Source organism: Helianthus annuus, chromosome 9 (genome assembly GCF_002127325.2).
Source record: "Helianthus annuus cultivar XRQ/B chromosome 9, HanXRQr2.0-SUNRISE, whole genome shotgun sequence".
NCBI classification, from domain to species: domain Eukaryota; kingdom Viridiplantae; phylum Streptophyta; class Magnoliopsida; order Asterales; family Asteraceae; genus Helianthus; species Helianthus annuus.
In genome coordinates, this window is record NC_035441.2 from 144,752,519 (window position 1) to 144,764,904 (window position 12,386).

At 38.1% G+C, this 12,386-nt stretch overlaps 2 protein-coding genes across 2 annotated transcripts; one reads left to right on the forward strand and one right to left on the reverse strand.

The window, feature by feature from the left end:
* The first annotated feature begins 1,846 nt into the window (after window positions 1-1,846).
* Window positions 1,847-6,460, forward strand: LOC110895175 (calcium-transporting ATPase 2, plasma membrane-type). The gene is made up of 7 exons (XM_022142452.2): window positions 1,847-2,118; window positions 2,946-2,997; window positions 3,083-4,995; window positions 5,083-5,241; window positions 5,350-5,521; window positions 5,618-5,916; window positions 6,023-6,460. Exons 1-7 carry the CDS (start codon window positions 1,942-1,944, stop codon window positions 6,260-6,262), a joined length of 3,012 nt encoding a protein of 1,003 aa, XP_021998144.1. The 5' UTR covers window positions 1,847-1,941; the 3' UTR covers window positions 6,263-6,460.
* Window positions 6,461-6,819: 359 nt separating this feature from the next.
* On the reverse strand, window positions 6,820-10,862 carry LOC110895176. Its single transcript, XM_022142453.2, has 3 exons — window positions 9,637-10,862; window positions 9,094-9,558; window positions 6,820-9,010 (listed from the first exon to the last, which is right to left on the reverse strand). The coding sequence occupies exons 1-3, from the start codon at window positions 10,738-10,740 to the stop codon at window positions 6,920-6,922; spliced, it is 3,660 nt and encodes a 1,219-aa protein (XP_021998145.1). The 5' UTR covers window positions 10,741-10,862; the 3' UTR covers window positions 6,820-6,919.
* Window positions 10,863-12,386: the final 1,524 nt, after the last annotated feature.

Below are 12,386 nucleotides of genomic sequence, written 5' to 3' on the forward strand. Positions count from 1 at the left end.
TATTCTTGTTCCCTGCGTTTTATTATTCAATGAAAACCAAGCTCTAAACCTAATTTCTCAAATGGAAATGTTCTTTTAATTAAATGTTCACTTTTATATTTCATCCTTGTATTTTGAAAAAATCAACATCACAGGAAACAACCATCGATCACTCAATCCAAACAATATTAAATCTTACTAAATACCATTTTTTTTAGTTCTAATATATATTTTCTTTCATTATCTACACGCATTTACCTTTTATAATCAAATTTTTAAAACCCATAAATAAAGATACAATATAGTACATGACGCTAAGAACCCTGGGCTTGTAGCTTAGTGGTTATGGAAATGAGGGAAGACTTTTGACCGAAAGGTCTCAAGTTCGATTCCTGATCCACCCGGGTTTTACCGGCTCTGCATTGTCGTGCCCTCAGGCGAGTGCAGGGTCGGGTTTTCCCCGGAACTGGTGGCATGGTGGGCTAGGGGCTCCGTGCGTGCAGGTTGGGCTGCCGCGGGCTACCTTTCGGCCAATGGGTGCCGCGTACGGAGTACCCGACGATTCTTATGTTGGACGTTCAAAAAAAAAAGTACATGACGCTAAGGTTCACATAAAATTTTTAATTCTTTTCTCAAATTCATGGAATTATAAGTGTTATCATTCACATTTTTTTGAGGAAAAAGTAAATGGCTCAAAGGAAATATTGATAGCACCAATAATATTAATTACTATTTATTCATGATGTTTATGTGAGATAAATTAAGAAAAGAAATACCATTGATCTGGTTTGTCTTTGGTATCCAAATCTTGGATTAAAGTTGCCGAACGAGGCATACATTCATTGGGTGGTGCGGTGGCGGCTATAATCTCTAGGGAACTAGGCTTTTGAAAAGAGAATTGTCGTGCTGATAACGTATTGTGAAACTAGCCTAATAGCACAGAAGTATGAGAAGAATGATAGGATAAAAGAACTAATGTTTTATTGATTAAGTACATTTTACAATGAGATACAATAGTGGTATATATAAGAGTACAAAACTTAAAGAAGAAGCTAATATATTTTTAGTATTATAACCATAATAATAATAATAAATATATTCATAACAGATCACAACTAATCTTGATTATTCGATATTTTACAATATTTATACTTGTTGATACAACACTTTTATTATAATTCAAAAACCATGTTTAAACATGTCTCTGTAGTGTCTTGAAATAATAAGTAGCCTAGTGACATCTTGGAGGTAAGATAAGGCTTAGGGACCAATAGGTTTTAGGTTCGATTCTCACAAGTGGTTTTTTTTTCCAGATTTATTAGGTTTCCTCATGAATTAGTGTATAGGCGTTATAGCCTAGTGGAGATGGACATGATTGAATGATTCCGCTCGTGACACTGTTGCTGATCCAAATTTGTCGTTAAAAAAAGTATTTATCCAAACAAGGTAAAAATAGGTAATCTTTCAAATAAATAGAAAGTATTTTGTATTTGTAATTTAACAAGTTTTCTGGTTATATCAATAGATAAATGAAAACCATTCAAATAAAAAATAAAAAAAAATTATATAAAGTATAAAAAAATCCATATTATACTTTATCGAATAAAGTGTTATGACACGCATAAAAACAAAAGCTTCTAACAAACACCCTCGCCAATTCACTCGGTGTGACGCGTTTTTATTCGAACACAAATGCAATCCTTGGCGCCAATTTCTTATCAACGGATCTTTTCATGTAATTTAAATCACACGAAGTTTCCTCGTACTTTCGTCATAAAAGCTATCATAAAAAGCCGCGTGTAACGTAAACTTGTCACTTATTTTGTCGCTTACTCTATTTCATTATTAATTTCTCAGCAATTTCATTGCCATTGTATTATATATACACTAGACACATGCATGTTATTTACTGAGTAGGAAGAAACAACAATATTTACTGGCCAGTTTAATTAATAGGAAAATATGGAAGATTGTTTGAATGAGAAGTTTGGTGGAGTGAAGGCGAAGCATTCATCGTTGGAGGTGTTGCAGAAATGGAGGGATGCGTGTTGCCTTGTAAAGAACTCGAAACGAAGGTTTCGTTTCACTGCCAACATCCAGAAACGCAACGAAGCTGATGCTATGCGCCGTAATAATAAGGTCATTAGCTTCTCTTACACAATTAACTGCATATTTTGTCACACTTTAACCCCGTGAATGTTAGGTAATATATATAGTCTGTCTGTTTGGGCAGGCTGTTAACCAACCATGATTTTTCTTTCTGTACATTGTTAAACAGGTGTGTTAGAGAAACTTGAAATTCTGACCGACATATGAACCCAACGCTATTTTTTCGAATTATTTTAGTTTTCTACATTTTCTAGTAACTTAAAAAGTCATACCCCCCAAAAAGTATATGATGCCAAATATTCAAAATTCTCAAAAAAAAAAAAAAAAAAAAAAAAAAAAAAAAAAAAAAAACTCTCCAACTATCGTTTAAGGTTGTATTAAAAAGTATATATAATATTGTAAAATGCTCACATAAAAAAATATTAAAAAAAAACACACTATAAAGACAATAATTCAAAACGTCTTCCACTATAATTATTCAAAATTTCATTATCTCATTGTCGCTGCTTTTACTGTACTGAGAAATGACAGATGAATATGATACGTTACTTCCTTTTATTTTGTTGGCAATCCGCAATCATTCAACTACGGTCCGAAAACTTTATACTTGGTGAATAGATGAGATAGGTAAAATGATAAAACGTAAACCGAAATTCTAAAAAGTCAATCTTTTACTGCATACCAATATGATTCAACAAGTATCAATAATAAAGTTTATGAGCATGCTAAATTAGTAAAAATCGATGGAAATGTTTTGTACCTCCAAACCTTTAGATCCTATAAGAGTTGAGTTATGTGATTCCTTCATGATAGTAACAAGTTAGGGGAATTACTGATCAAACCTTTCATGATTACAGAACTTGAGGGTTGTGATCTTGGCGTCAAAGGCAGCATATCGTCTTATCAATTGTGAGTTCTTAATACATACATACATACATTTCATCATGTCCTCCATCATCCAATGTCATTCTTATGAACATTATGACACGTGCAGGCGCAGAAGCCAGCAGCCACACGGTACCTGAGGAATTCAAGGCAAATGGTTTTGGTATCAGTGCGGATGATGCATGCTTCATCGTTGAAAGCCATAACCCCGAAAAGCTAACACGTCATGGCGGGGTAGATGGTCTTGCAGCCAAGCTCAAAACATGTACCACCAATGGGCTTGCTATGGATGACCAAGAGCTGACCTGCAGACAACAACTGTTTGGAACCAATGAGTTCACTGAACGCGAACGACGAAGCTTTTGGGTGTTCGTATATGAAGCACTTCAAGATATGACCCTTATGGTTCTTGCTGTATGTGCCTTTGTTTCACTGATCGTTGGCATAGCAACCGAAGGATGGCCAACGGGTGCCCACGATGGCCTTGGAATTGTTGCTAGCATCCTGTTGGTGGTGTTTGTAACCGCAACAAGCGATTATCGTCAATCTCTACAGTTTAGAGATTTAGACAAAGAGAAGAAGAAAATATCCATTCAAGTTACTAGAAACGGGTACAGACAAAAGCTATCGATATATGAACTACTTCCTGGTGATATAGTTCATCTTGCTATCGGAGATCAAGTCCCTGCAGATGGACTTTTTCTCTCCGGGTTTGCAGTCTCGATTGATGAATCTAGTTTGACCGGAGAAAGCGAGCCGGTCAAAGTCAACACCGAGAATCCTTACTTGTTGTCTGGAACTAAAGTTCAAGACGGTTCATGTAAGATGTTAGTTGTAACAGTTGGCATGAGAACTCAATGGGGAAAACTAATGGCGACTCTTACTGAAGGTGGAAACGATGAAACCCCGTTACAAGTTAAATTAAACGGGTGTGCGACCATCATTGGAAAAATCGGCCTTGTGTTTGCTATAGTGACGTTTGCGGTTTTGGTACAAAAATTATTCGCTAGTAAGATCATAGACGGGAGTCAATGGAGTTGGTCCGGTGATGATGCACTAATGTTGTTAGAATATTTCGCTATTGCGGTTACAATTGTTGTGGTTGCAGTTCCAGAAGGGCTGCCATTGGCCGTCACATTGAGTCTTGCGTTTGCGATGAAGAAGATGATGAATGACAAAGCGCTTGTTCGAAATCTAGCCGCGTGTGAGACCATGGGGTCCGCCACAACTATCTGCAGCGATAAAACCGGGACGCTAACCACTAACCACATGACCGTTGTCAAATCATGCATCTGTTTGAATGTCAGCAACGACATCCATGAAAGTGCTAAAAAGATTCTTGTGCAATCCATATTTACGAACACAGGTGGCGAGGTTGTGGTTAATAAAGAAGGAAAGAATGAGATACTCGGGTCACCAACCGACACAGCGATATTGGAGTTTGGGTTGTCACTTGGTGGAGACTTTCAAGCCGAACGTGAGTCAACAAAAGTCATCAGAGTCGAACCGTTTAATTCTACGAAGAAGCAAATGGGAGTGGTGTTGGAGCTTCCGGAAGGTGGTGTGAGAGCTCATTGTAAAGGTGCTTCGGAAATAGTCTTGGCTGCTTGCGACAAAGTAATTAATCGAAACGGTGAAGTTGTTACTCTTGACGATGAACTGCTTAGTTATTTAAAGAGTACGATTGATACATTTGCTGGTGAAGCTCTTAGAACTTTGTGTCTGGCATATATGGATTTGGAAGATGGTGTATCTGCGGATACTCCAATTCCGTCTTCGGGTTATACTTGTATTGGGATTGTGGGAATTAAAGATCCCGTCCGTCCAGGTGTCAAGGAATCAGTGGCTCTTTGTAGATCAGCTGGTATAACGGTCCGTATGGTTACAGGAGACAACATAAATACTGCGAAAGCTATAGCTAGGGAATGTGGGATACTTACAGATGACGGGATTGCAATCGAGGGTCCAGATTTCCGCGAGAAGAGCATGGAGGAATTACTCGAAATAATTCCAAAGATTCAGGTTTGCTTCATATTTCACTGTAAACAGTTAAGCCTTGACATCGCGTTTATAAAAAAGATAACATTTTATAAAAAAAAATGTATGTAGGTTATGGCTCGATCTTCACCTCTAGATAAGCACACACTGGTGAAACACTTGAGAACAACGTTTGGTGAGGTTGTGGCGGTTACTGGTGACGGAACTAATGATGCTCCGGCACTTCATGAAGCAGACATAGGCCTTGCGATGGGCATTGCTGGAACCGAGGTTAACAAAAAAAACAAAACATTACTCATCCTACAAATCATAGTTTTAGAGTTTTACCTTAAACAAACATGAATTAGTTCTGATGTTTTTATATTGTTAACATTTCAGGTAGCCAAAGAGAGTGCAGACGTTATTATTCTGGACGACAATTTCTCCACAATTGTCACGGTGGCCAAATGGGGACGATCGGTCTATGTTAACATTCAAAAATTTGTACAGTTTCAGCTAACTGTCAATATAGTTGCTTTAATAGTCAACTTCACTTCAGCTTGTTTAACAGGTACATTGATTCAAAAGCTGCCACTTTCAACTAATTAGTTAGGTATTTAGATACATAATACTTAATCTTTTTCTTAATAATTTGTTAATATTTCAGGGACCGCGCCCCTGACAGCTGTCCAACTGTTGTGGGTGAACATGATCATGGATACGTTGGGAGCGTTGGCACTAGCAACCGAGCCTCCAAATGATGAGTTAATGAAGAGAGCTCCGGTTGGAAGAAAGGGAAACTTTATAAGCAATGTCATGTGGAGGAATATATTCGGGCAGGCTGTGTACCAGTTTGGCGTTATTTGGCTACTTCAAACGAACGGGAAATCATTTTTCGGCCTTGATGGAGATGATTCGGATCTTATCCTCAACACGCTCATTTTCAATTCCTTCGTCTTTTGTCAGGTAACTTCATTTACAAAATTAGCATTTAAAACCATCACGATGGCATGAGGCAAGTTAACATATTATTTTATGACATCTAATTATATTTGTGTGACAAATTGTGCAGCTCTTTAACGAGGTTAACTCCAGGGAAATGGAGAAAGAAAATGTTTTAGATGGCATATGGAAGAATAAGGTTTTTATAAGTGTTATCGCTTCAACTGTCGTTTTCCAGGTTATAATAATCGAGTGCCTGGGTACTTTCGCGAATACATCACCATTAACAGCGACTCAATGGTTGTTTAGTATTCTTACCGGATGTTTAAGCATGCCGATTGCTGTGTTCTTGAAGAGGATCCCTGTTTGAGGTAGCATGAAGTCATGAAGCAAGGCTACTACTTGACATCATTTTAGCTTTTTCAGAAAGTCATTAGTTTTAGGTTTGATTCTAGTAATATGTACATTTATTATGTATTAGAATGCACTATGTAAAGCTTAACTTTTTAAATCCAGTTATGATGATGTACATTAAGTGCAACTATTATCAAGAAACATTTCATTTAAAGATTTCAGAGAAATACAAGACTGAAGAACTAGGATGGAGAACATACGTTGGACCTTAAGATTTAATATAAAAAAGCAACATACAACACATCAACTAAGTAGTTAATGCGATAAAATATCGGATACCGGTCAATGACCGATATTCGAGATATAGGTTATCGCGGTGGGGCGGTGGGTTATCGGTAATTTAACACTAACAATTTAGTATATATATAGCAATTTAACACTAACAATTTAGTATCCTCTCCTACCATTAACAAAATAACCTTTTGCAACTAACAATTGTAACAAGTAGAAACTAATTAAGACTTAAAAACACTAACAATTAACAATTAAGACTTAAAACACTAATAGCAGCAATAAGAAGAAAGACGAATGATATAACTAAGAAGAAAGGAACTGACATCGGGAAAATCGATGATATGTCGGTGATATATTGTGATATTAACTACATAGCACATCAAGAGTCACAAAAATCAGTTTCCATCTCTTCCTTCATCTCTTCATGAACGTAACATCTCCAAACGGGTTCAACCCATGATCTTGCTCGTTCCAACAGCTTCTTTTCATGTCCATTTTCAAGCTCCTGAGCCACAGTCTCAATCAGAGGGTACATTTGTCGAAGAGATTCCAACATAAGTTTCAAATCAACCCATTCGCCATCTTCATGCTTCACTAGCTTAATACACACAAAACGTAACACCCCATACAACAATTCAAAGTCTTTCTTCTTCAAACCCACCAATGAACCAGACAAAAGAAACGCCCCAACTGCGTCTAACACGCTCTGGTTTACTCTCAAAAGCTCAACCATCTTTTCGACAACTTTACGGAATGTAGAAAACTTCGATGGTAAGGTAACTGCCTCAACTTCCTCATCTACGTCACCCGACTCTGACTCTTGTTGGTCATATATCTCAATCTTTGCCAATATCGATAGCCACGAAGGAAAACCGAACTTAGTTTCGGCAAACGCACTTGACGACGATGATGACGGTTTCTGTATTTGCAATGAACCAAATGAAAGGATAAAATCAGGCAACCAAAGTTTTGCTGCGGAAAGAACAAGTGGTCCGTATCTACTACCCAGATGTTCTTCAACCGAAATAATGAGATCAAACAGATCGTTAGCAAGGTTATGGGCTTCGGGTGAAGGCGGGCGTGATTCTGATGAGCTTGTTAGGACCAAGTTTAGTAGCTTAGCTGCGTAAGTGAACGAGCTTTTTAGGCATAAAAACGTTTCCTTTAAATCTTCTTCCTTAAACTCGAGCAAGCCATGTGAATGCTGCCTCAGGTTAAGGATTACGAATCCTACGTACTTTCTTGTAAAACTTAAACATCGTTCTTCGCATTCATGAGTACGATCCGCTGTACTTGAATCGATAATGAAGTTGAGAATCGAAGTTGACAGCTTCACCATGTTTGTTATAGAGCATGGCGTTACTTTGCATGACGTTCTAGAAGCACTTGTTGTGTATGCTTTTTCCATACAGTTAACGAGATGCTCAACTGTCTTCTCTAAGGTCTTCAAATCATGATTATTTTTATCACTTATTGTCGAATTCTTAACGGACATATGAAGGCTGAGTGATGCGTAGGCCACCACATGAGAATTGTTTATATAATCACACTGCATGCATTCCATAATATCAAACTGCAATATGACCTTTAAAGCATTCAACACAGATGCAAGACTCTTCGATCCCAACACTGCTTTACACGTGTCACTGTATTTGAGCAAATCCTTCAACTGCCAAGCTATACATACAGAAACCGCATAATCATCAATGAAACTAGTCTTCTTCCCACTCACACGGTTAGATTTAACTGAAACTTTAACCCCATGTTTGACTTTTCTCTTTTTTCCCGATGAAGTATCATGTTTGCTTCTTTCCGTATCACATTTCTCAACACATCCATTAGCAGTCTTTTGCAAAAGTTTTGTAAATGCTTCAAGCATGTAATCAATCCAACCACATGACATCATCATTTTATGTACCAACCGAACTTGTGCTTGTTTTTCCTTATCATCAGATAACCCGACGCATTTACCGACCAGTTTCAAGCATTCTTGACGAAGAACACCAGCAGCATCAGGAAGAACGCTTGAAACAATGCTGCACACTGCTGTTTGAGCCCGGCCCGTATTTGCAGCAGCAAACAACGACATAAGCTTTTTACTGGTTAACTCGTCCTTAAGAGCAGATTTATATTTCGTTTCGGTAGCTAAATTGCTGCAAATGTTGGCAGCAGACATAAGTATGCCGTCTATCTGATCTGAACTCGTATTAGCCGGTGAAAGAACCAGATTTACGAGAATTTTGAAAAGTAAACTTAGAGACTGTGGAGATGCCCCTTCGGATAAACAAAATTCACAAAATCTTGCACCGGCAAGTGGCGATCTTTTTATCAGTGTCACACATCGATTACATGCTTCTTCTGGAGAAACCGTTGTCGGGAAATACGAAGATAGAAGAAGTTTAGTAATTTTTTGGCTAACGAGTGGTTGGTCATATGCAAGTGTCGATAACAGAACATCCAGATTCACCACCTGTAAAGGATAAATAAAAATTCAAATCAACAGGTGCCCAAGTAAAGCCGTACATTTTATAGTTACGAATTTTGAAGTCGTACCTTATGAAATTGGAAATTTTGAATACCCTTTATAAGAAGAAGGAGATCTACAATAGCAGTGCGTATCGAAAGGGCTGGATCGAGAATTAAATGCCCTAGCCTTGGTAGAACCACTTTGAGAATCTCATGGGATTGAGGATTACCAAGCAAATAGATGATACCATTTACCGTTGAAAGTCTGACATTGTTGCAGACATCATGGGCCATATCATCTAATATCTTGGTGATAAATTTGGTGATGGTTGAAGATGGAATTATCTCCCAAAACATATGAAGAATGCGACAAGACCCTTCTACAGCGACAGCTCGTATATCAGGACAATCATCCATGAGTAACTTTTCTATTAAGAAAAACTGTCTATGAAGCAGTGTATCTTTAGCTTCCCTTGTTGCGTCAGGATCTTCAAGAGGAAACACGTCTATCAGTAAATGCAGTGCGTTTTGACGAACATCTGAGTTCGCAACCTGCAAAAAAACATTATCAGATTGATTCAATTGTATAGTTCTTAAACATAGAATTATAAACAATTACACACAACACACCTGCAGTGAACGAAATATAACAGGCTCTGCAAGGTTAAAAATAAGCTTCTCCACACCATCAGTAGTCCGCTGGCTAACAAACCCTCCTAAAATCCTCCTAATCGAAGCAGCAAACAAGCCACTACTAGCATGAATCGAGCCATCAACCAACTGCTGCAAAAACTCAACAATCTCATCTCTCGACTCCCCTTCCGCAACCTTCCACGCCCGAAAAACAATATCCGCATAAGCCTCCAACATCGACTTCCGCCCAAATGGAATCTGCGACCTAATCATCGCCAAAGACTCCTTCACTAGCTGCCTCGACAACCCAAACAAAAACGCCAAAAACCGCCTCCCCTCATCCATTTTCAAAAACAACGGCGATATCAAACACCTAATAAGCAACAACTTCAAATCCTCTATACTCTCATCTTCAAAATCAAACAAACCAAACGCCTCACGCAAACCATACACCCTATGAACATCCACCTTCTTCTTCAAAGTCAACGCTTTGGACAATAAAAACGGTATCGACTGCGAAATTAATCCATCCCTACCTACAAACTCTCGTTTCCACCACTCCTCACATAAACACGCAATATCCGACAACAAATTCGATTCCAACTCAAAAACAACTAAATTATCATGCAATTCCTGAACCGCAGGCAATAAATCAGCAACCGAAAACACATTATCAGGATGCGTAATACACATATGCACCACATAAGTAAAAATCTGAAGTTTTTCGCTGACGTCACTCTTCGCTTTTTCAAATTTCGTTTGTTTGTGTTCCGTACCTGAAACATCGCCGTTTTCGTCGTGTAAACTCTCCGTCCGGCGTGAGGATCTACGAACGCGCTTTGGTGGCGGTGTTAGGTGTGAATTGGCAGCCGGAGATGACGGAGCGGTGGTGGATGACGCCAGATCTTTGTAGAGAGTGATGGATTCGGAAATTGAGCGGTGGAGAGAAAGAGGAAGGGTTGGAACGACGTCGGAGGATGGTTTGAGTGAGTGAATTAGGGTTTTGAGTGAGGGTTTGACGGAACGGAGCCCTAATTTGGCCGCCGATGAGAGGAAATCGTCGGCGGATGACTTGAGTGATGAGCGAAGTCTCTTCTCCATTGCTGGTTTGAAAACTGGATTTGGATTTGGTGCAAATCGAGTCGTTGTTTTGGGGTAGGAGTTGGGGTTCAAAATTTTGAAATGTTTGTGATGGCGCTCATGTTAACGATCCGCAAAGTCAAGTGACTTGGTTATGTGTGCACCTTTTGAATCGAACCCGAATATAACAAATAAATAAAATTAACGGCAAATTTCTTTTACTTTTTAATGTCTATGAGACTTGAATCCAAAATCACACTCTCCTAAGGTGTTTAAGTGTTTTATCTTTGTTAACGTTCCACCACTCCATTGGTTTGAATATAATAAGAACCAAGCCTCCATCACCCCATTTCACTTTACCAACTCCCTTACACTCTCGAAACACTCCCAAATCAGTTGCAAACACAAGAAAGGGGCAGAAAACTCTAAGTTCTAAAGTGAGTTCAAACTCACCTTCTTCATTTTTTTTCTTCACCATTTCTTCCACTTGAAAGCTTAGAACACCTCTAGGAGTGTTTCCACAAGTTTACCATGGTAAACTAAGGTGGAACATCACCATTTTGAGGTCCAAACTTTCTGTTTTGGAAGTTATATGTTGTAAACTTTTTATAAACTTAACTTTCTTGCATGAATCTTATGCCTAACATGTTCTTAAACTCATCTATGATTATGAGACTTGTTTAAGGTTGATTCTTATGAGTTTAGAGGTGCAAACACCCTCTAAATTTTCTGTTTTGACAAGGTTTATAGTTCATATGACAAGGCTTGTGTTTTGGTAAAGGTGTGAACCATGAAAGCTTTGGCTTTTTAAAACTTGTTCCACCACCTCACTTGATGTTTTATCATGTTATTCCAAGTTGTTTCCTATACCTAAAGTAACCGCCGCATCTCCAGCATTTTCTATGATAGGTATGAAACACCCGGGTTGATCTTACTTTGCTACTTGATGAACTAGCAAGTTAGTCTTTATTTTATTATCATTCATGACCAACTGGGTTATCAACTAAGTTGATAACCTTGTGCTTTGGTGGTTTCATACAAAGAGGTTTAATGGATGTTAATCATCCTACCTCCATGCTTGACTTACATGACTTATATGTTTATACATGATGGACTAGACTATAATACATACTATATAAAGTATAATATACTTAACCAAATTCTTGATGTTAACCGGATTATGGTTATATGTCATGAGTATAGGTTATTTTATCTTCGTTCTAAATTCCTCGTTTATGTTTCTAATGGGCAAGTTTGGACCTATGAAATCACATAAAATCTTTGTGCCAAAACGAGTGTTTAAGACAAGATATATTTTCGTGTACCTACTTTTTATATGTTTAAATTCCGAATCCGAATACTCACACACCTTCGTTTCCCTAATGTAGCGTAACTTCGGTGTCCCGCTCCTCAACGCTCGCCAAACTATCGGTTGCTAGGAAAGCTTTGCAAAACCTTGCGTGTACATGACCCCTTTTACTTTTCATCACTTTTGGTGCAATACGTATATGCTATCAAACTCACACAATCACACATTTTATGCTTAAACACAAACAAACAATCCGATATACATGCTTAATACGTTATGTTAAGAATTCATACATGCTCTTATTTGCAATATACTTTGTCATTAACTTCGATCAAGCCTCCCTTAACATGTATAGCGC